Source organism: Tachypleus tridentatus, chromosome 9, assembly GCF_004210375.1.
Source record: "Tachypleus tridentatus isolate NWPU-2018 chromosome 9, ASM421037v1, whole genome shotgun sequence".
Taxonomy (NCBI): domain Eukaryota; kingdom Metazoa; phylum Arthropoda; class Merostomata; order Xiphosura; family Limulidae; genus Tachypleus; species Tachypleus tridentatus.
In genome coordinates this window covers 81,753,851-81,777,167 of record NC_134833.1, presented here as the reverse complement: position 1 = coordinate 81,777,167, position 23,317 = coordinate 81,753,851, and the positions used below count along the sequence as shown (strand labels likewise).

At 30.0% G+C, this 23,317-nt stretch overlaps 1 protein-coding gene across 2 annotated transcripts in view; it reads right to left on the bottom strand.

The window, feature by feature from the left end:
• Positions 1-1,878: 1,878 nt before the first annotated feature.
• Positions 1,879-23,317, bottom strand: part of LOC143225613 (cyclic AMP-responsive element-binding protein 3-like protein 2) — a 57,748-nt gene continuing 36,309 nt past the window's right edge. Inside the window, exons 3-11 of one of the 2 annotated variants that reach the window (XM_076455365.1) lie at positions 22,394-22,687; positions 21,596-21,819; positions 16,917-17,060; positions 15,051-15,109; positions 14,483-14,551; positions 11,565-11,664; positions 9,289-9,343; positions 8,205-8,276; positions 1,879-3,357 (exon numbers count right to left, since the gene is read on the bottom strand). In XM_076455365.1, coding sequence (XP_076311480.1) covers positions 8,263-8,276; positions 9,289-9,343; positions 11,565-11,664; positions 14,483-14,551; positions 15,051-15,109; positions 16,917-17,060; positions 21,596-21,819; positions 22,394-22,687 — 959 coding nt within the window. In that variant the 3' untranslated portion in view covers positions 1,879-3,357; positions 8,205-8,262. The remainder of the gene's footprint in view (positions 3,358-8,204; positions 8,277-9,288; positions 9,344-11,564; positions 11,665-14,482; positions 14,552-15,050; positions 15,110-16,916; positions 17,061-21,595; positions 21,820-22,393; positions 22,688-23,317) is intronic. The other variant, XM_076455366.1, reaches the window with a different exon arrangement.

Here is a 23,317-nt window from a genome sequence, read left to right as displayed (position 1 = left end):
GAATTTTGACAACATGTGTTTAAGTTTCTATAAACATTGTCAATCTTTTGGCAGATATAATTTCTCTCTTTATATTTGGTGAATAAAAATAATTTTACACATACTTAAACATGACAGTTCATAACTTTGCACACTGACAGATAAATATTTGAGAATGGAAAAATACAAAATTTTGTTAAAAAATCATCAGTACCAGTATAATTTTTTGTTAATGCCCCATCATTGGTAAAATTAATGGGGTTAGAACCATCTGTTTCATATAATCTGAATTACTTTAATAAACATCCACATAAACTTTGTGCTTACAAATTACAAGTGTACAGTGCATTTGTGTTTGTTTATATAGGTGAAGAATAAGAGTTCTAGAACTTAAGATTGTTTTGCAAAACAAGAAGCTGGAAAAACTTACCACTAGAAAGCTAGAAAATGTTTTATTAAATATTTAAAAAGTTGCTTTAGCTCATACTGAAATAAAACATTGCCAACACAACTCATAATGTGTCATTAATCTTATGGAGTTCTAATGTAGTATTTTCAGATAAAAAAAAACCAGTTTTCCCAACAAGTTTCAGAGAAATAGACCTGAAAATAGCTGCAGGTTCATTCAGGAGAGCACTTCTCTTCAGAAAAGCTAATAAGGCAATCTTAATGACTTTGAGGACCACACTTTGCCATCATTATAGCAGGTTAATTAAATAATTGAAAATTAAAAAAATATATACTTCACCACAGCAGGTAGGAAATATATAAAATGCCTGCATACCACACTAATCCTTCAGTACTGTTTTCATTTAATACAAGTTCATCACTATAAATACTACTTACATGATAATATTACACAGATACCTGAAATTGAACCAAAGTTTTATTTTACCTTTACTTCAAGTTTCTGATTAATCAAAATAAAAATACTATGTGAATCAAAGAAAAAGCTACTCCTGAAATAAAGCAACTTTATAATAGCAAGAGTTGATTCTTCAAAGCTACCATAGGCCATTTTGTAAAGTATTAAACAATCACCATGAAGCTTCCTCAGCAGTGACATATGGATACTTATTAGTTTATGTAGGACCATGTAGAACAGATGCTAATTTTTTAGGTAATTGATTCATATTATCATGTTCTGGCAATGAAATACAAGCATTTGGTCCAAATACAAGCAAGACTAACAAGAACAGATAGACTGTTTGTTACAGTAATTTATATTTGTTAATTATTAGAAGTAATATAGCTTACTGCAAATACACTTTGTTATTTGTAACATTATTCTTAATAACCATTTAACATTGCTAATTAATATTTCAATTAATCTTGCAAACCATACATTTTCCTTCTTTTAGTTTTTTTTCCAAATTTGATATTGAAAATGTTTTTCTCTTTAATTATATCTGTGGCTAAGTTTTAAATATTCAGTTACAAAAGGTCTTAGCCAGATAATGGCTTATTAACTATTGATTTCTGAAATTTATAACTTGAATTATGATTAATAAATTTGTAATTCTTAAAAATCTTGCCTTGTAGTAGAGTAATTGTTTGATATGACATAATGATAACATGATTATTCAATGCTACAATATCTTCAAAGATGATATCACTGAATCACATAAAAACAAGCTATTACCATCTATAGGTTTTGCAAATGTAAGCATTAAGGTTATTGTTCAGTGATGGTAAGGGCTAGTTGTGGTCAATTTTAAGACAACTCATTGCTTAAACAAATGCATAGCAATACATGTTTCACAAATATACCTTCTTTATGAAGATGTTCAATAATTTTTACACACCATTCATAGGTATTTATGTTTCATGCTTTACTTTTTTAGAAAAAATGTCCAAATTTATGTAAGAAATAACCTTTTAAACTATGAGCAAAATACAGCATAACAAAATGTTTTTAATATGTAATAATGCAAATATTAAACCTCATTTTACTGTTTATCTAAGTACATTCTAGATCTAAATATTTTCTTCTTTTAACCCTTAATTTTAATTTCATTCTACTGAAAAATTGTAGTAGACATTCAATCACTTAATTAAAGCCCATTGATCTTCCACAGGTGACATTTAATAAATCCTTCAATTTAAGTTTTTACACAGATTAATTAATGTTTATACATATGTACCAAATAATATTATATATTGTACAAAACATTCACAAAGCTTTTGTACTGCTAGAGAAGTTTATATTACTATATATAGCTGTTAGGGAAAATATTTTATTTAAATAATAACTGTTCTAAAATGTGTTTTCAGTTCTTCAGAAAATATACAATGAATACTTAAAATACAGTTACTATGAATTAAGGATATTAAACTAAAACATTAATAGAAATAATAATACTTTGAAAGATAATATTTTGAAACCACAAATAATTTTATTAAAGACAATTTTTCAGTTTCAAAACTAATTGCATTTAGTTATTTTAAAATAGATATTTGCATGTTAAATTCCAAAATATCAAAAAGACACAAATAGTTTAAAAAATTAATTTTGTTAAATGTTAAAAACAATGAATCTTTTAAATACTTTACAAATATTTAAACCATATCACTTTATCTGACTGTTTTAGGTTCCCTATATTATTTCACACAAAAAGTGTATAACAAAACTAATAAGAAATTTTGATAACCCGCAGATGATTATGATCATGAATTCAATGTGTCTTTTTAAAATATGTAGTGTCTAGTTGAACAAATGACAGTGTTAGTTTTAGCTAATAAGGTAATTGGCTTATTGAATGAGTTGCTACTGGCAGTAGTAGAACCAAGAATTCACAACAGTTTAAAACTGGAATTCTATAATTTCTTAAAAAATAAATGGTAGGTTTAAGTTATTATTATTATTTTTTTTAAGATGAGCATTTAAAGACAGCTTTAAAGGAACAAATAATCCCTACTTCTATATTATGTCATAGGTATGATACTATATTCTATATTGCTATTAATTTTTAACATGTGGTAGTGAATTTTGGTGAAACTAAATAATAATAATGTGTTTTGATGAGTGGTGACAAACACCTTAATAATGTGTTTTTTTACCTATCAGTGAAATTTAGTTGAAATTACTGTAAGGTCAACATTATCTGGTGAAAATGCATTGTGTGAATATTGTATTTTTGTAGCATTTGCATGAATAATATTTTGTGGTGATAGCTGTATAAACTATTGTATATTCCAAAAACAGAAAATGAACAGCTTTAATGAACTTAGAAATAAATATCCAAATGTAAATGATGAAGAAAAACAGCTATGTTGATAGCTAGCAGTGAATTAATCTTTTCTAGATTAATTAATCTTTCACAGATGACAAACTTTCAAAATGCATAGAATGAGGAAGCTGAATTTCCACATTGTTATCTGAAAAACCAGAGAAAGAAGAAAGAACATTTTATTGTAAATAATCTATCCTATTACTTTAGTAAAAAAACAAAATAAGTTTACAAATTAATTCTACTCATTCAAACATTAATGGTAAATATGGTGTGTATACATCTCTTATATTATACTTTTGAAATCTCTTGAGCAATTAAGAAATTGATAGCACATATACAAAAAAAAACTTTATCCTGTATCATGCACACTGAAACAAAGTTATAATTGGCACTGCACACATACTGAAAGAATATTATGATTGACATCTCACACATTGAAGCAACCTGTATTGGGTATCACACACTGAAATTCTTGTAAATGGTATCCCATACACTAAAATACTTGTAATTTATATCTCGAATATCGAAAAAACCTATTATCAGTATCACACACCGAAGCAATGTATAATTCATATTCCACACTCTAAAGCAGCCTATTATTGATATCCCACACATGGAAGCAACCTATATATATAAAATGGTATCACACATACTGAAATAAACTTATAATTGGATAGTAAGTTTAGGGAAATCACTTGGGACTTAAACTTTGATTATTTATAGCTACCTCTAATGAAAATTTACCATTGTTATATAAATTGACTGAACCTTAATAATAATTGTTTATATTAAAAGAAGTCTATTATTAATTACTTGAAAATAATACATCAACACACTGAAGTTACAATATTTTGAATTAAAAAACCAACATTATGCCAAAAATGTACCATGGGTGGTATAGCATGTGCAATCTGAAATAATTTCCAAAGTGAATGTATGAAGAACAAGCTAATTACCTTTCTGCATGAACATTTAAAAGAACCAGTTTTAACAACATTAAACAACTTTCCAACTACAGGCATTAGTAACTCTATTACCAATTAGTATATTCCATCAGAAGCAAGTTTTGAAGTAGAATAAAAAATACCTTAGGTAAGCTTGTTGAGGATGTGGTAAGACTTGTCTAACTATCTTATCCAGATGCTCCATGAATAATACTATTTTTGATTAAATCACAACCAATTCATACATGTCTTAGTGGATGAGAATAGGAACATTAAACTACAGAAAATAAGATGTATAACTTCCAAAAAGACAATGCTATAATTATTGGATGCAAGGTGTCTTTCAATGCTTTTATATTTATGAGACTCTCAGATGAGACAGTGTAGAAACAACTGATGGAGGTCAAGAAAAACTCGGGTAACTAATTATACAACTATTAACTCAGAATTAAAGAAGCAAACCACAGCAGATAAGGTGTTTCAATTGTAATATAAAATGTATAATTACTGGAACTACAAACAAAAGCCTTTAGGAAGTAGATAATAAGAAAAGAAAACTTCAATAATTATGAGAAACAGTGGTGTTACAACCAAAACTGTGATGGATCAGCTGTTGTTAATAAACAATACCCTGAGGATAACAGTATTCCCAATTAATATAAGGAGTGTATTAGTTAAAAAGACAGTCCATTAGTTATCAAGTACACTGATGGAAAAACTCAAGTTGTTGAGTGTTACTGCTTCTACAGCTACAGTTGTCATGGTGATGAAAGGCGGGAAACTGCATCCCAAAATGAACTGAAAGGATGAACTGACACAGACAGTACTAGTTTTTGATAAATATTTTAGTAGCCAAAGAGCCATGAGATGAATAATTATGGGCATTGCAGTTTGGGACAGCTGCAACGGCTCGAAACTAATGGTTCATCCACTATATTTGTAGGCCTTTACCATTGTGTCAAATAACTAAGTGGACCATAAGGTGCAAAAGGTTTAGGCAAAGTCACCATCTAAAGAACATGATTTGTGGGCAATTGACACAGAGGAAAAATGCACACTGGGAATAGATTTCATGCTGAAACACAGCTAGATGTGATGTAAGACTTCCTTCACACAGTTTTAGTGTCTATGATCCAGAAATCCCTGCATACCACTTGAAAATTAGGACACCAGAGGTTATTTGTTTGTATGTTTGATTTGTTTTTAAACACAAAGCTCATCATGGGTACTGAATTCCTAATTTTAGTATCATAAGCTCTCAGATTTACCACTGAGCCAGTAGTAAATAGGATGGAAGTAAAAACCAAAAGTGAGTTAGATATCCATACTCAGTCCTTCAAGTATTGAAAAAAGTACATCTCATACAAATTTAACACTGCCATTTAAGAGAATGGATAATGGAAACTTCATTGTAATACCAGTAATAAACTAAATGTTTGAAGCAATGCTTCTTAACAGTGCATTGCTCAGCACTATTTTTTGAAAGCTACAAAATATAATTACATTACAACTCATGGTATATAGAAACCAAGCTCATTGATGAAATAAGGAAAGCAGAAATTTATATTATATATGTTTTGATTAGTTTCTACAGTACTTTATGAATGGAGGATTTAAAAGTAGCAGAGAGGCTTAACAGCTGTTGCCACATGTGAATGGAGATACAAAGAAGCCATCTAGCCACATACCAAAACAAAATGCAGCAACATAGTCATATGGTAGAAAAGTTGTATTTTACCTTTCCCAGAAACATTGCAAAGATGATAGAAAAGAAATGAGAGATTATCATTTTGGTTCTGACACTTTCTAACTGTCAGTCAGGTACAGAGAGATGATATTTAATAAATTCTGATATGAAGGTTGAAAACCTTAAAGAGCAGAATATTTTCACAATGAAGTGCAAACGACAGCCAAAAAGTTAATACAATATGTTAATACTACTACGTGATGAGAATGTAGTATGGTGAACTTTTATCAATAAGTGTTTATCTTATAACATTGAGGGGAATCAAACCCATTATCTTAGCAATGTAAACCTGTAGACTAAAAATAAAGTTTCAAGATCTAGCTTTTTAAGTTCAGAATATTAAAGGAGGTAACAGGTTAGATATAGAACTTGACTCTTTGTTTTCTTTTTTATTTATGTTAATGATTTTAAAAGGGGCATAACTATTAAGTAATATAATAATGTATATATATACACAAAAGTATAATGCTTTGAACTTGAAATTGGATTGTTGGAAGTCTAAGGCTTGCTTGCAACATGTTATATTCTCAAGGAAAACACTCCAATTATTTTAGTCTGCCCAGATGTATAAAAGATACCTATGCAGAGTTTGTATCCATTATATATCATATCACTTTACCTGTTATAAACTGGCACCAGTTAAAAGGGGAATGTGTTAACATTTAGCATTAGTTTCTTTGTGCATGCCTTTTCAGAATTTAATGGATTTAACTCAATAGAGGCATAATTAGCAAATTAGTACCATTTACTGATGCTCGACTTTAAACTATTGGGTACAAGTATTTCTAGCTATCCTGATGATATTGAGGTGCTCAGAAAGACTTGGAGCTATTGATAATTATTAACCTGAACAAATGTTTGGCAAATGACAATTACAATATGCACAAGATAATATATTTGGGTTGTTATAATTTGAATCACATGTGATGAAAGAGAAGGATCTTGACAAAGTGGTGCCTCCCACTCAGAGGCATAGATCCTGGGGGGGATGGGGGACACAGTCATATCCCCCTACAGTTTGGTCTGTTGAATTGTTTTATTGCATCACAGGCCTACAATCTTGTGTGTTTGTTCTTGTGATTTTCGTGTTCTTACCAATCGAATTACATAATTAGGCCTAGATGTAGGCTTTTTAGTAGCCGAAATGTACATATTTAATATAGGCGTGCTTCTAAGTTTTTCAATCTAAGCGATAGTTCGTAAGTATCAGTCAGTAGGCCTAAGTATACATGCAAGTATTGTGGCAACAAGATTACTCTGTGACTGCATGTTTACAGCTTTCAGGTTCACGTAATCAGAGATTACTAATTTGCAAATTGAACAGTCCACATAAGTGGTTGTAAAAAGCATCCCCCCCATCGAGTGTAAAAAATCTACGCCTCTGCTCCCACTGGTACAGCTATAAATCTAAAATCAGGGGTTTGATTCCTCTCGGTGGACTCAACAGATAGTCCAGTGTGGCTTTGTTATAAGAAAACACACACACAAAGTGGTATAGCACTCGAGTCATTGAGAAAGTCCTCTGTTGCTAATAACAGTAAAATTAACAGAAGTTTAGAATATATATGTATATAAAAAAACATTGATTAAATGTCAAATAAGGTTGTTATCTTTTTATATATAATCAGAATATTGTACACAGGTGTAGTTTTCTTATCTGAAAACAATGATTTATTTGGGTGGGTCCTTAAAAGAAACTCCTCATATTCCAAGGATGGAAAGGTTTTCTTATTGGTATATGTTAACAGCTATTAACTGAAAAGAAACTCAGTTAATACAGTAGATGGAGTTATTTCATTCTTATTGAGTTATTTTGTACAAGTAAGTTGATTTTACACTGTACCTAATATTGTTAGAAAGTTTTGAAATTTCTTTGTTATGTACACCTACAACAACTTATGACAATGTACAAATGTTCAAGATTGCAGACATTATAGAAAGAAACTGATTTTTTGAGCATTACATAAACAGGACATTACATTATTTCCACCAGGTAATTTAAAAGAAAAAAAAAGCCAATGAAATGATAACATTACAACAATAATTAGACCTAGAAATTACAATGTACAATGATGTTTATAAAGGATTTTTTTATCACAGATACCAATTTGATTTTATCTTTCAACTGGAGATTTTAAATTTTGTGATTTACAACTATAAAATAAAAATTTATGCAGTTTCTCCTCCATAAATAGTTTTTACCATCTTTTTTTAAAAATAATTTCAGTGTTATTGATAATGAAATTAAAGTAAAATATTTTATGAATTAACTAACAAGTTTTATTCAAGGTAAAACCTTACCAGTCATGTAGACAAAGGCTTTGTCTTAGAGATATCTGAAGTTATAGATCACAGAAGACTATCTTGTTTTGACTGTAAAGAGCAAGATATAAGACACTATAACTTACCCATTTAAATAACAAAATAACCTGAAAAAAGAAATTAAACTTTTTAGTTCCACAATTTTAACATTAATTACTTAATCCTTAAGTACTCATTTAACTTTAACATGCACATAAGCTCCTTATACTAGTTCAAGCCATTTTAAAAAGAGAAGACAAATTTAATAAGAGTACTGAAGAAACATTTAATTATTCATTCCTTTCCAAATTAAAATCATTGATGGTAAAACATCTATTGACAGATTTCATGGATTGAGAACAATTATTATTTGGCTGGGGTCAGATGGTTTCACACAAGTACTTAAAGATTATATTTTCACAAACGCTGTAAACAATATTGTCTGAGCCAGTGATTCACAATCAATGAGCTGCAAGATGAAAAATTATGGGCCATTGCAAACCAGGATAGCTGTGACTATCCTAAACTAATGGGTTATCTACTGAATTTGTGGGCCTTTACTATTGTGTCAAATGAATAAGTGGGCCTTGAGGTGTAAAAAGTAAAAAATTCCTAAATTAAAGAACAGAAAAAATTACATCAGAGTTAACAAACATTGGTAACTCACCTTTTCATTTTATTTTAAATGACAGATATAACTGACAGAATCAAACAATAGGATTTGGACATGAAATTACACACAAATATTCTGTTTCATCAATTTACAGGAGTTTATTATACTTACAGTCCTGTGCCAAAATTGGCCATGCACTCATTAAATAACAGTAAAAGTCCTGTACTTATTGAACAAAAAAGTATATATTTACATGGACATCAACATTATGAATTTAATTAAACCATGTCTCTCAGTGTATATGAACAGCTCTTTATTTCTTTTACGTATGAACAGATAACAAAATCTTACCTTTTATTAATTAAACCATAATACTTTTTAAAATAATTATAACATTTGTTTTTTTTAAATCTTTATATACAAAACAAATTAAGTACCAGAAGTCTTTTTAACCTTTCTTTAAGTCTTTACCTGTATTATTTTCTAAAGAATCAAGTGAACTTTCCACTGTAGAGTTGTTTAAGGGCTGAAATGGTAAATGAAAATACCAGTTTTAAAAGTAAAATGTTTTGCAAACCAATGTTTTTGAAAATTAAAATATCAAACTTAAAAAATTCAGAGTTAAGCTTTTCTTACTATATTTCATTCATACAAGTAATAGAGTTTGAAAAAGAATTTGTAAATATTTATATTTGTAATACTGTTGCATTTTTATCTAGGGTTTTTACTTTTCTAACTTTTACATATAATTTTGATTAACCATTTTTCCAGTTATAATACCACCTAACAGACAAATGGTGTGATTGAGTAAAATTTTTAACTTTCTTCATGTAACATGGACACAAACATGAAACCTAATAATTTAAAAATGAGAGGAGAAAATTACACAGAAAAGTAATCTCTAAAAAAACAAGTGCAACCTAAGCAATGAACAACTCAAATATCTGACCTAAGAAGAAAGTTTCTTCAAATAGTTTCATAAACTACATTGATGTAAATAAATCTTGTAACAGAGTTATTTTCAGTTGATTTTGAATCATTTATACTTTTTCATATTAAGTAAATAATTTACAAAGTACACACTTATGGATCATAAGAATATCTTTTAACCTTATTACGATATCATACATTTTTAAAATTTAATCTGTATTTGTTTTAATTTTTTTTTTATTTTCTACACACACAGGTGGAGATAGCTAGCTGAAATAATGCTTTTATATATATATATATAAAAGCATTATTTCAGCTTGTATAATATGAAAATAATGTACTATATTAGCTGTTTACAAAACCAAATTATATTTGAAAAATACAACAAATTAACTGTTAAAGGTGTATTTCTAATTATTAAGATTTTATACAGTGTCCAAAAGTCTTTCTTTAATTTCAAATTTGTGACTTGTTATGGTACTGTCAAAGCATAAGAAGGTTGAATTAATTTTGCTGTTAATTCAAATTTGTTTCAAATTCCAAGGACATCATGTGGAGCACATTCTGTAAAATGTTTGAAGTGCCTGTTGTTCCAGACTTTTTGAACACTATAGTATTTTTCATTATAGTGTTGCTAGTCTTTAGGACATTTTAGAACATTCTGTCATTATAACAGATAATATAATATTTTCAAACCTTAGATTTAAAAGTACGAGTAAAATAGGGGTTTAATCATCACATGACCCCAAATTTCAATTTTCAAAATAATATAAGGCAAGAATGCAGATTTGTCCTGGAAGCCCTCTTGTTTTTTAAATATTTAGTGTTTGCACGTGTGGACAATTATGAAACTTTTTTAAATTAACCTTTCTACTTATATAACCACTTCATATCTAAGAATTTTTTTATCTTCTATGTCTTCTTTCTATTCCTAAATGTTAGCTAATAGTAGCTTTATGTTTATGTTTTAATTTTACTCAAATATAAATTTTAAATATAAAATCAAATTTATTTACAGCTAATGTCAAAAGCTCAAAAGGATATGGGATTCCTCTCATCTTTGACAAAATAATGTCTTCTCTATTATGGTGTTACTAAATTTAAATAAGAGAAAATCCTCCATTGCAGTGGCATTGAAATTCTTTTATGCAGGATTATAGAGTAAATTAATCTACGAGACCTTTGTTCCTCTTCGTGTTAGCTACATTCTGTGTGACAAAAAAACAAAGCAAGAGGCACACATACCCCTCTGTTCAATTTTATTAATCACCAGAATCTCTAACAGCCTACCCTCAAGCTGAAATTATTTTAGGCAAGATTAGAATAAATTAATTTACGTGACCTTGGGCATGGTCAAAAACATAAAACAAAAGGGGATGACCTCCTGAGCCAAAAAGTGCAATTAAATTTCAAGTCAGTCAAGAGATGACAAAACTATGAACTACAAGTCTGTACTTGGAAAAACTCAGAGCTATTAAATGAGTCACTCATCCATGTATGAAAATAAAAGTATCATAGGAAACATCATAAACTAGACGATAACCTTATATTCTCAAAAGACGTATCACTTCCTGCCTATTAAAAGTAGTTTCTGTTGTATTTAAATTAAGCTCTCCAAAACTTTTGTTGTGAACTTGATAGCCAAACTCATTTTGGGCAAGATTCTTATAAAACTAACCTTTGTACAAAGCTTATTTCCTTCTTTCAAAAAAGTTAAAGTTGTAAAATTTATCTGAAATATTTATGTAATATACTAGTAAATTAAATAAATATTCTATAGAGTAAGCATTTTTAATATATGTCCCATTTTGTCTTACCTGTCCTACTAGAAATGTTTGTGTGGCAACTGCTGTGTAATTTCTAAAGATATCACTCCTTAACAAAGACTGCAGCTTTTGAAGCTGTGAAAGGAGAGATCTGTAGAGAGATACAATATAAACAAGTTTTAAACAAAAGACAACTGATCAAGTTCAATCTGAGCTTCACATTCAATGAACTTAATAAAACTTAAAGCAAAAAGTCAGTTAAGCCTCCTACATTGTCATTTTTATATTAAAAAAAAACATGATTAAAATAAGGACGTTTTTATGAATAAAAGGCTATACACTGAACAAATCTAAGTCTAACACATTTAAAAATAATATTACATTCACAGTGTCTAACTATATCTTTAATACAAACAAAATAAGACAAAGGTTGATCTTACCTTACTTCTAAAAAGTCTTTTTTTTCCATTTATTTCTTAATTACATTTCCTGTTTTCTGTAGAAGTCAAAAGATAAGTTCACAAAATGTAATCAAGAAAAAAAGAATGCTTTTCAGGAGTAACATAAGACCAAACTTTTAGATTTTAAATTAGAACAGCACTTATTCTAGTTTTGAGGGAAATAAAAAAAATAGTAATTCCATATCTGAAAATACTTTGGAAATAGTTAAATTTGAATATACTTTTGTAAACTTACAAACTATGTTTGGAATTTCAATAATGATTCTGAATAAGGAATAGTTATATGATAAATGTATCAGTTTATGGAGTGTAACCCACTTTCGTTTTACATTTGATATACAAAATTGATTTCAAGCAAAATTAACTAGTTATGATTAACAAATTAATCACCTAATATATTCTTAACTAATCAAGCTCCTAATGACAGTAAAAGACGTGCACACACAGCTGGATGTACACACACACATACACATTCTAATAGACATAGAAAAAAAGAACATTCTTACAAAGAAAAATGACTTGGAAAAAATTACTAAACTTTGCTTAACATCTCTGATAATAGATTTTAGGAATAGGACAACAAATATTTACAGCTGTTTTTCATATCTGTCAAACTTCACAAAAATTAGATTCACAAGGTGAAACAGCAAATAAAGTACTGATACATAAAAACAATATCAAAATAATTACTGACAGAACATACACCATACTGGGAAGACTGGGTTCAACAGAAGTGGAGTGCTCAGCTCTTTATTAATGTGTTGCCTACACATTAAATCACACAATAAATTCAACCTTTACAGAAAAACTGTAGAGCTAATGTATAATCTCAGTGTATTTCTTATTACTTTTTGTAATGTTTCAGAAAATTATTAGCATAGTATATTTATACCACAAGTTTCATATACTCATTTAACTAAAACATTAAACAATCTTATCAATAAATAGTTTATTTGTATTTTTAGAGAGAAATTTCTATCTACAGGAGTAAGTGATTTTAATCAACCATTTCAGTATACAAACTATATCCTCAGGAATAGCTATACTTTTCATTCATCATGTAATGGTCTTCAAATTCTAAACTATTAATTTGTTTAAAAAAATCCATAATTTAGGGACATGATACTTACATTTTGCATTTTCAAATGATTTCACTGAGAAACTCAAATATCAGTAACTTTAAAAATTTGTTGAGATAACACAACAAGCAATTGCAAAAATTTTGTTGAGATAATAAGATGAATAATTGCAATTAAAGTCAGTCCTATATGTACTTGATTTAGTACTTTATTTTCTAAGATGTTCTATAATGTTTACAGATGATTATTTACAATTTTTGTTAACAATGATTACATTTGATATACTAGTACCTTTCCTGGAAATAATATTCTGTCTACCTTCCCCATTTCTAAACAAATCATCAGTAATGTGCCATATAATTAAGCTTTTCAGGGAACAGCCATTTCAAGTTTTCTCAATCCTCTTGGCAGCTTTCCATTAAGCAGCTAATGTTTTAGGTTTAAAAGTTACAAGTACATATTTAAGCATACCAAAGGAACAGTAACCATTGAAGCCACATTAGACTTGAAAAGCATGAGACTGAACAGTGTTATTTTGATTACAGATCTTATATCATCTTTCTCATAAAAGTAATTATTGATTTTGAAGTATGTGAACCTTTGTCAACTTCAAAGCCTTGTTTTGTAGGTTTTTACTCAAACTAATATATATGTTCAACTTTATTGCAATGTGGTTTTGAACTGAAGGGTTTTCTTTCATAATATAGCCTTCATTATACAGACTAAGGCTATAATTCAGATTGCCTTGGTGTTTGGGGTCTTTAAGACTACTAATATTCTAACCGCTATGTTGTGTGATTAGTTCTGCTTCCAAAGAGCACCAAAAACACTATTACTTGAAATTAGTTTCTCTTAACTCTATATCACTTAACAATCTCACAAAATATATGTATTTATTGTTAGAAAATGTAGTAAAACATTTTTTCCCAAATATCACATTCTGGAAACATGTTACAAGTCTAGTCAGCACTTTTATATTCAAGGCAGCTTTTTGTCAGTTAACTTACCTTAGTTCTAATGGCCTGGCATGGCCAGGTGGGTTAAGGCATTTGACTTGTAATCTGAGGTTTGCAGGTTCGAATCCCCATCACACCAAACATGCAATGCCCTTTCAGCCATGAGGGCATTATAATGTGACAGTCAATCCCATCATTTGTTGGTAAAAGAGTAGCCCAAGAGTTGGCAGTGGGTGGTGATGACTAGCTGCCTTCCCTTTAGTCTTATACTGCTAAATTAGGGACAGCTAGTGCAGATAGCCCTTGAATAGCTTTGCGTGAAATTCGAAATAAACCAAACTAAATCTTAGTTCTAGAACCATCTCAGTATTTGCAGAGAAATCCTAATTAATGACATGCACTTTATAACCTGTAAATAGTCTTCTCTGTGTTAGTGATACATCTACAGGGAGTTGTTTTCTTTATTTACTTACTTATTGCTGATCTTTAAAGATTCTAATCTTTTCTTATAGTCATCATTTTCATGTGTTAAGTTCTCCACACTGAAAATAAAATAAACACATTAGGATTATCTATGAAATTCTCTTTCTAATGAGGGTGTTTTAATACATATTAATAATTCAAAAAAGAATCATACTCTTACAAATACTTTGATTACATAATACATTTGAATGACAAAAATGCCAGTACACATTAGAGCCTACAAATAACTTAAAACTATTTATTTTCTCAGTTAATATCAAAACCAATATTCAATAGCAAAAGTGGAATTTGTCCACTTGCTGAAAAAATCCAGAACAATGCAAAAAGAAGGGATATTTAAAGAAACACCTCAGTTTGCCTGATATGACCCATAAAATTAAGGATTAATAATTACAACTTTAGTGAAACTAAGGTTTATAACTGAAACAAAACAATCTTGGAAATCATATGATTCTTTTCCTTTGACACAATAGAGTTATATTTTCTGTAATTATATGTATTGAATCAATCCTAAGAGACATGAAAAAACTATTGTAATTTCAAAAGTTTAAAATGTACCTTTTTTCTAAATTATCCACATATTCTTTTTTCTTTCTTCTACTTTCTTGAGCTGAAATCTGAGAATAAAAAGTACAATCAATTTTTTGGACTTTGTTACCTTTTATAAGTTAATTGGATGACTTTTACTGATACCTCATTTTAATTTTGGCACTATTCAAGTGCATTAGTAAGGTCACTAATTCCATAGTTTTAATGTGAATATTTTATAAACACGCCCTACAGTTGCATCCTACATTAATAGAGTATTTATAATTTTCATGTATTTAACCTATAAATCAGGAAGATTAGTTTTCATAACAAATATGATAAACACACTTTTTGTATATTTTTCACTACAGCAACTTGAGGTGAGTAAAATGATTGTCTTCAAAGAAACTTCAGTATGAAACAAAGACAATATTACAATTCTGAAATATATCACTTGAATTATCATTCCAAAGTACTGGAACAGCTTTTTCTCCACTCATAACTGTCCTATCAAAACTGAACTTGCATGAGAATGCCATAGTTCAAAGTTTTATATGGTTTTCATAATGGTCAGAAACTCTAGCAGACAGTTAGTCAAGGTGTTATGAAATAACGGTCTCACTGATCTCACTGAAGGGATGCAACATCAGTGCTATGAGCAGTCATGAAAATTCAGTCAGTCTACTCATGCTTTAATTCACTGTGGTTAAAAAAATGGAAGACTGACAGAAATGATGCCCAAATTCATACTCCACTGATGATAAGTGTGATTCAAAAATGTTTTTATACAAAAACTACACATATTTCAAATGAATACATCTCTTAGGTCTTAAATGATGTGCAATAATGTAGTCCCAAAAGTCCTGGATATACAAATATTTCCATGTTAATGACTGTTACACATAGAATACAGCTTACAAGCACTTTGTCATCACTGCTTTCATAATACCTTGAGACTCAAAAACTGGTAATGAAGAACAATGGACCCCACAACTCAGTGTTTGATTTGGTTTAATTCGTGGGGTTTTGATGGTGTATAATAATTATTTTGGAAATGAATGTTGTTACAACTGTGAAAATTAATCTATGGACTGTATCACGAAGTTTACCTATTTTAATTTGGCTCATTGGCATCAGTTACAAAAGTCATGAATGGCTAATCATATTGCAATATACTGAAAACTGATATATTCAAAGGCCCATAACTTCTGTGTGATAATGAAACATACAAAACAGTGTTTTAAATGAGAAGTATAGCATCCAGAATCTACCTCAAGATCTTAATATATTTGAAATAGTTTTTCATGAGAAGTGGAAACCTATTCTGCTAGAAACTGTGTGTAACAATAGTTTTTAGCAAGGGTTAGCAAGAAAAAGCAGTCTCTAACATACACCAAAGGTGGACTTACTTTCTACTTAAGGGGGATCTAGTTGTAGACACACAGCATCTTCTAGCTAAGTGTTCTATTCCAGCACATGACTAATAAACAACTCAGAAACTAAAACTTAGAAGAATTAAAAAACTTAGTTTGCCATACCATCTGAGATGTTGGCTTGCTTGTTTTTTGTTTGTTTTTGAATTTTGTGCAAAGCTACACAAGGGCTATCTGCACTAGCCATCCCTAATTTAGCAGTGTAAGACTAGAGGGAAGACATATAGTCATCACCACCCACTGCCAACTCTTGGGCTACTCTTTTACTAATGGGATTGACCGTCACATTATAATGCCTCCACGACTGAAAGGGCAAGCATATTTGGTGCAACAGGGATTTGAACCCACAATCCTCAGATTATGAGTCAAACACCTTAACTCACCTGGCCATGCCAGGCCTGTTGGCTTGCATATTTCAATCAGCTAAATTCATTAAAACTATGAAAACAAAGTGTATTTTTACTTTATTTTTAATTTTTCGACGAATTTTCTTCAGTGACTTTTCTTCTGCTTTGGTCAAAGGAAGGTGCTGAGGTATAGTGTATCCTTCTGATAGCAGAGTGCGTTTTTCTTCCTCGGTAAGTACTAATGTTTCTGTTCCTCCTTTCTGTGAGACAATAATAGTATATTTGAGCTCAGAGCAGTAATACCCTTTAAATACATTATAAAACATAATGCTTAGGGACAACAAGGGACCTATTGGTCCATCTAGGTTTTCCCATCCTCTAAACTATTGTATAAAACACCCTCAAACCCAGCTCTTGTCTTTCATACAGTTATCAAGCTTTTCCTTAAACACACTTAAACATATTGCCTATACAAAATCAGTCAGCCCATTCCAAAGGCCAATCAACCTGTCTTAGCTAAAGATGACTCCTACCCTGCTAAAATTTATACTTGTGTCCCATAGTCCTACTATTTTCATCATTACATATGAAAAAAGATGATGACTCAACATTGTCAATTCTCTTAACAACCTTAAACATTCCATCATATCCCTCTTCTTTTTAAAACAGAAAACAGTGTCAGAGATCTTAAAACTTATCCTTGAATGACAACCCCTCCATTCTAGATTTCTACTTTTTTAGTATAGCCCTCTCTGACAATTCAATGTCCTTTCTTTGATAAGGAACCAAAGACTAAACACAATATTCCAAAAGTAGATTAACTAGTGGCATATACAATGAAATTATAACCCCTTTAGACATGTATTGAGTATTTCTGTAGATAAAATCTAAAATCCTATTTGCCCTAACACTAGCATCAGTACACTCCTGGGATGACCCAAGACTAAGAGACTGATCAACCTCTACATCAAGATCCTATTTTTTCATGACACTTAATTTAAAGCTCTAATAACTTAAGTATTATATAGAAATATTCAACTCTTAAAACAAGATGACTCTATACCCCTTAAAGTCCAACTACAACACTTTCTCTGAAATTAATAAATTTTATTGTAAAAACAAATTAAACGAATAAAGTTATTATAAGTTTATATTTATCTATAATAAATTCAAAATCAAATATTTTCAACACAATATAAAAAGGTGTCAACACCAAAACAAAAATAAAGATTACAAGCTCAACTTCACATTTTGATTATCATTAATTTAAAATATTCTTCCTGTGATATTTTACAAATGTGAATTTGTTTAATGTTTACTGCAATTTTTTTTGTTTGTAATCAAGTACAAGTCAAAGCAATATACTGTCTATATCGTGCCCACCAAGAGTATTGAAACTCGTTTTTTGTATTATAATATAAACCTTTCAGATTTACCGTTGAGACACTGGTGTTGGACGGAAGGGATGTTATTGTAGCAGTTTTTCAAACTCTCTCTCTAATATGAGTCGACCACGTTTGTAACGAGGACTCAGCCTTTCAAAAGCCTTGAAACACATATTTAATACATCAAACCTATATCATCTTTGTTCTTACCGAATGAGCTTCGCTACATACATTCCTATCATTTCCATATAAAATGGGTTTCTGAACCACATGTACGACCACTTCTTGTTTATCGCCATAATTAACCCTTATTGAAAACATTTTCTAATATAACAACTTTAGATCTAACGATTACAGTGTTAACTGAAATATTTGTTTAGAGTTTGTATAACACCAACGTTATACAGCCCAAAATACAGCAACGCACTCATTTCATTCCCTTGCTTTACGAGGAAGGAGTAATTGTGTTTCAGAAATTTAAAGTACGTATTTCTAAAATTTAACATGAAGCTCAATTTATCAAAATATCATACATATAATACATATTTCTTTTTAAATAAAACATAATTCCTCAAATGTTTCTGATGGAAGTCTTATTCCAATTTTTTTTAATACCGTTAGATTAAAATGGACTGTACGTAATAAGGTGAAATATTTACAATTTAAAATGTTTTATAGATAGATCAAGGGACGAATAACACTTCATTACTAACAAAAACACTGTAATGTAACATGGCGAAACCAATGGGCTGATGATCATAATATAGATAAAAACAAACCAAGGTACAAAAGAGTGGAGGAACATTTCATGCCGAAAATGTGGCTCCTGATATCTTTTCCTTTTGTTTTAAAAAAATTAAATAATTCAGGTTCTGTGAATATTTGCTTATAGTTAATTATATTATTATTAACGAATATGTATTTTTGACCTTTCATTAAGTCTTAATGTCACTTTTATTGCATAAAGTAAGAATAAAGAGGTTGCTATACAAAATGCGGTATAAAAATGTTTATATATAAGGGCAAAACCTATAGATGCATAATGTAAAAGTGAATAAGTTAAACAACAGAGAATTGAATACAATAAAATAAATTTGTATATTAAAGATGCTGCTTATTCCAACCCCAACAGTTACTGTCATTTTGTGAGTTCTATTACGCAAATTGCAGTTTTTGTTTATTTGAAAATGTTAGATGTTTTACCACACCGTCTTTATTTAGTCCACTTTTATTAAAAATAAAGGAGTTTTATTTTCAAATTCTCTTTAAAATCTGAGCACATTGTGTTAGTCCATTTAAATTTACGAACTAGCAAGCTAAAATCAGGGGTCTATTCAACAAAACCTGTGTGTGTGTGTGTGTGTGTGTTTTTCGTATAGCAAAGCCACAAAGGGCTATCTGCTCAGCCCACCGAGGGAAATCAAACCCCTGATTTTAGCGTTGTAAATCCGGAGACATACCGCTGTACTAGCGGGTTGCTCAACAAAACAGATGTGGCTTTGTTCGAAAAACAAAAAGAAAGAAGAAGGGTAAAATAATGTAGTATTGATACATAGTTTTTTTTTTTTATAGAAAACATCAAATAAAATGAAATATTTGCTTCTGTTTAGTTTCACAATGATATATAAATGTCTTTTCTTTTTAAATTCTTTGGATACTTAGATATATACGGGATGCATTTTTGTTTTGAATTAACCCCTCTATAGTTGCACAGAAATGCTAAAAATGTTCGTAAATGAAAAGAGATAAAGTGGAGATAAAGATCTCTCATAAATTGACAGAAATATTGAACACTTGATTCTTTAACAGTAGCAGTGATTATAAAATATTTTTTGTGTATTTTCAAATTCTATCATTTTATAAAGGCATATAAAAGGCAATATTTGTGATAGTAGAATTAGTACTTGAATGTGGAACTAAAAGTCTACGAGTTCTCAGTAACAGACTGCTTGACCTGATGTTACATTATGAGAGGGATTGTAGAAAACCATGCAGTAAACATAAGTGTAATTATACTTCCATACATCCACCATAATGTATATATATATATATATATGTTTTAAAATGTCTAGTTCCAACTTTAATTTAAGAAACATTTAAATAATGATCTTCAAAGTTAAGAAAGATTAATAGTTAAAGTGTATCAAAACTATTGATTTAATGTATCGCCATCTATTGGAATAGTCTAAACATAACGTCGTAAGTTGATTTATTAAGCGTCAGAGTTTGTTTGTTGTTTGAATGTCGCGGAAAGCTACACGAGGGCTATCTGCGCTAGCCGTCCATAAATTTGCAGTTTAAGACAAGAGGGAAGGCAGCTAGTCATCACCAACCACTGCCAACTCTTGGGCTATTCTTTTACCAACAAATGATGGGATTGACTGTGACATTATAATGCCCCAACGGGTGAAAGGGCGAGCATGTTTGGTGCGACGGGGATTCAAACCCGCAACCCTCGGATTACGAGTTGAGTGCCTTAACCACCTGACCATGCTAGACTTGCACATTTGAAGATGAATGTTTTGATAAAAATAATTTACAATACAGCAAACTTTGTGTGTGTGTGTGTGTGTGATATTTAGGTTTTTATTTTCTTTATGCATGCAGATATGAAATCAATGTGCGATATTGCCAATAAAAAATGAATAAAAATAATGGTTTTATTTTCAAAAATACGTAAAAACATGTGAACGGTGTGTCACTGAGGTGAAATATAGTGTTATATCCATGGGTTATGAGATCCAATTTAAGATATTGTGGTAGCTATTAACCTTTCAAATATCAGTAGATTAAGATAAACACGGAAATTAAACAGTAAACTTTTAAACTTTAGAGGTAACTTAATGAAAATATTTCTCAATAAAATAAGATAAAAATTATTTTTTCATTTAATTAAAAGTTCCTTATTCACTATGATTTTGTACTTTCTAACGTTTTCTTTGAATTATCAAGTACTAGTTCAAAACGTAAGACTTATTCTAGAAATTTGAATCAGAATTCCAAAAAAAAAATAGGATTAAGTTCAATTGCTTTTAAGATTTTTGGACAAAATTTGCATAATAGTGATATGACGACATTTTTCTATTCTTTTATTCAAACTAAAGAAGACATAATCATAGTATTATTTTGCAATTTTGAAAGGATCGTTGTTTAAAAACAATACAATTTACAATAGAGTGACTTTTTAAAATGTTGAAGACATATCAACCATTGTATAAAATAATACCCATAACTAATACAAAATATCTGAAACATATATCTCGAAAAAAGACTTTTGACATATAGAAGCAGATTGGATTTCCTGTTTTTTTTTCTTTAAAAATAGCATTAAAGAGGGCGCTCACAATTTATTTTGGTGTAAATTTGAAAGACAGAGGCATGAAAAAAAAAAAAAAAGAGAGAGAACTTACCGGTTGTTTACTTATTAATTGTGAAGAGATTGACTCTTTGAAACTTGACTGCATGACCACAAACGGAGAAGAGTGACCACTGTTAGTTTGAGAAGAAAAACCTTGGGATTTAGTGACAACAAGAGATAGTGGTGAAGATGGATTACTCAAAGAGTGAAGTGGCGATAAGCTGCCATCAGAATCGCTGCTGTTATTTGATAGAGGGGTCAGAGGAAGATAACTTTCTAATAAGGGAAGAATCATTCATTGAAATAAGCTTAAACTGAAAAGCAATTTATGTATTGTCTCTGTGCGAGAAAGTGTAAAAGACGCTTGAAAACATACATTTATATATATTACTCTAACTTCATTCCAATGTTGAACTCAGAAATCAAAATAATATGTGATTTAAAAAATAATGGAGAAAAGAAAAACATTATGGTTTATGAGATTATATTCATAACAAACACTTGAAGTAAAACCTTCTGAAAAACAGCTATAAGTAGCGTTCGTGACCTTGTGAACATATAAAGAACAAGAGCCGTAAACATTGGAGGGTGTAAAGTAGATTTCTTTTTCCGTTAACCATCTGAACAAATAAAAACAAATCACGCGGTTTCCTGAAAAGAAGAAAGTTATTAACCTTCTTATCATGGAAAAAACAGATTTTTTTTTCTGAAGAAAATAGAACAAAGGGTTGAACGTTTTAAACAGATAAAACAAGTCATTGTTACTTGTGAAAATAATAAACAAATCATAATTATATATATCAGACCGCGTGTAATAAGCTTTTAAAGATCTGACTAAAATTTAACTCACCGATAAAGTTCTGATTCTTATCTGTGCCAGTTTTACCTATACGTTGACATTTAACACCTTCGGAGCTATTTTCGAAGCGTGTAGTAAATACAGTAAGTGGATATTCAAGCAAGTCTTGCTGTAAGGGTTTGGATTTTGAGCTTGTTTTATCAGAAGATATGTAGAAAGGAGCATAAGAGGACGGACTTGGAGGCGAGGATAAAGGTTCTTCTTTTACAATAGCAGTACCAGAAAATTCGGTTTCTTCCGTTGCAGGTGTCATATGTATTCCTGGAAAACACTCTAGTACCATATCTGAAGAGATGAAAAGCAAATATTTAGCTAATATAAAATGTGACGAAGTAACTTCAGTATAAAACTGTACAGATTTGATAGACAAACTGTTTCTCAAACTGTTGTATCTAAATGTACAGTAAAACTATCCTGACATTATGATAAAACTTGTGTTCACTATTATTTAAAATATAACCTACCAGTGGCACAGCGTTATATCTGCGTATTTACACATGGCCAGATGGTTTCACTACTAAATTAGAGACGGCTAGCGCAGATAGCCCTCGAGTAGCTTTGCGCGAAATTCAAACAAACAAATAAACACACGCAAATTTCTTGTTCATGGACTTGGAAAAAGGTATTTTTGGTGTTCTTTTTAACCAGGCGTTCAAATTACGACAGGTTATTTAAAAGGCTGGGTATTAAAGCTTGTACTAAGGTTTTGGCTAAAAAATTATAAAAAGGCACAACTGGAGTAAGGTTATTGAGTGTTTGTGGACTTTTGGAAAACCGTAGATTTTTAGATGTTCTTGGTGGATTTGTATGAAACAAACCGTAAAGTTAAAATTAATAAGTTTTTCTTTTAATAATATTTTGAGTATATTGCTCTTTTTTTGTTTGTTTGTTTTACGTTGAATTAAAGTAAACATT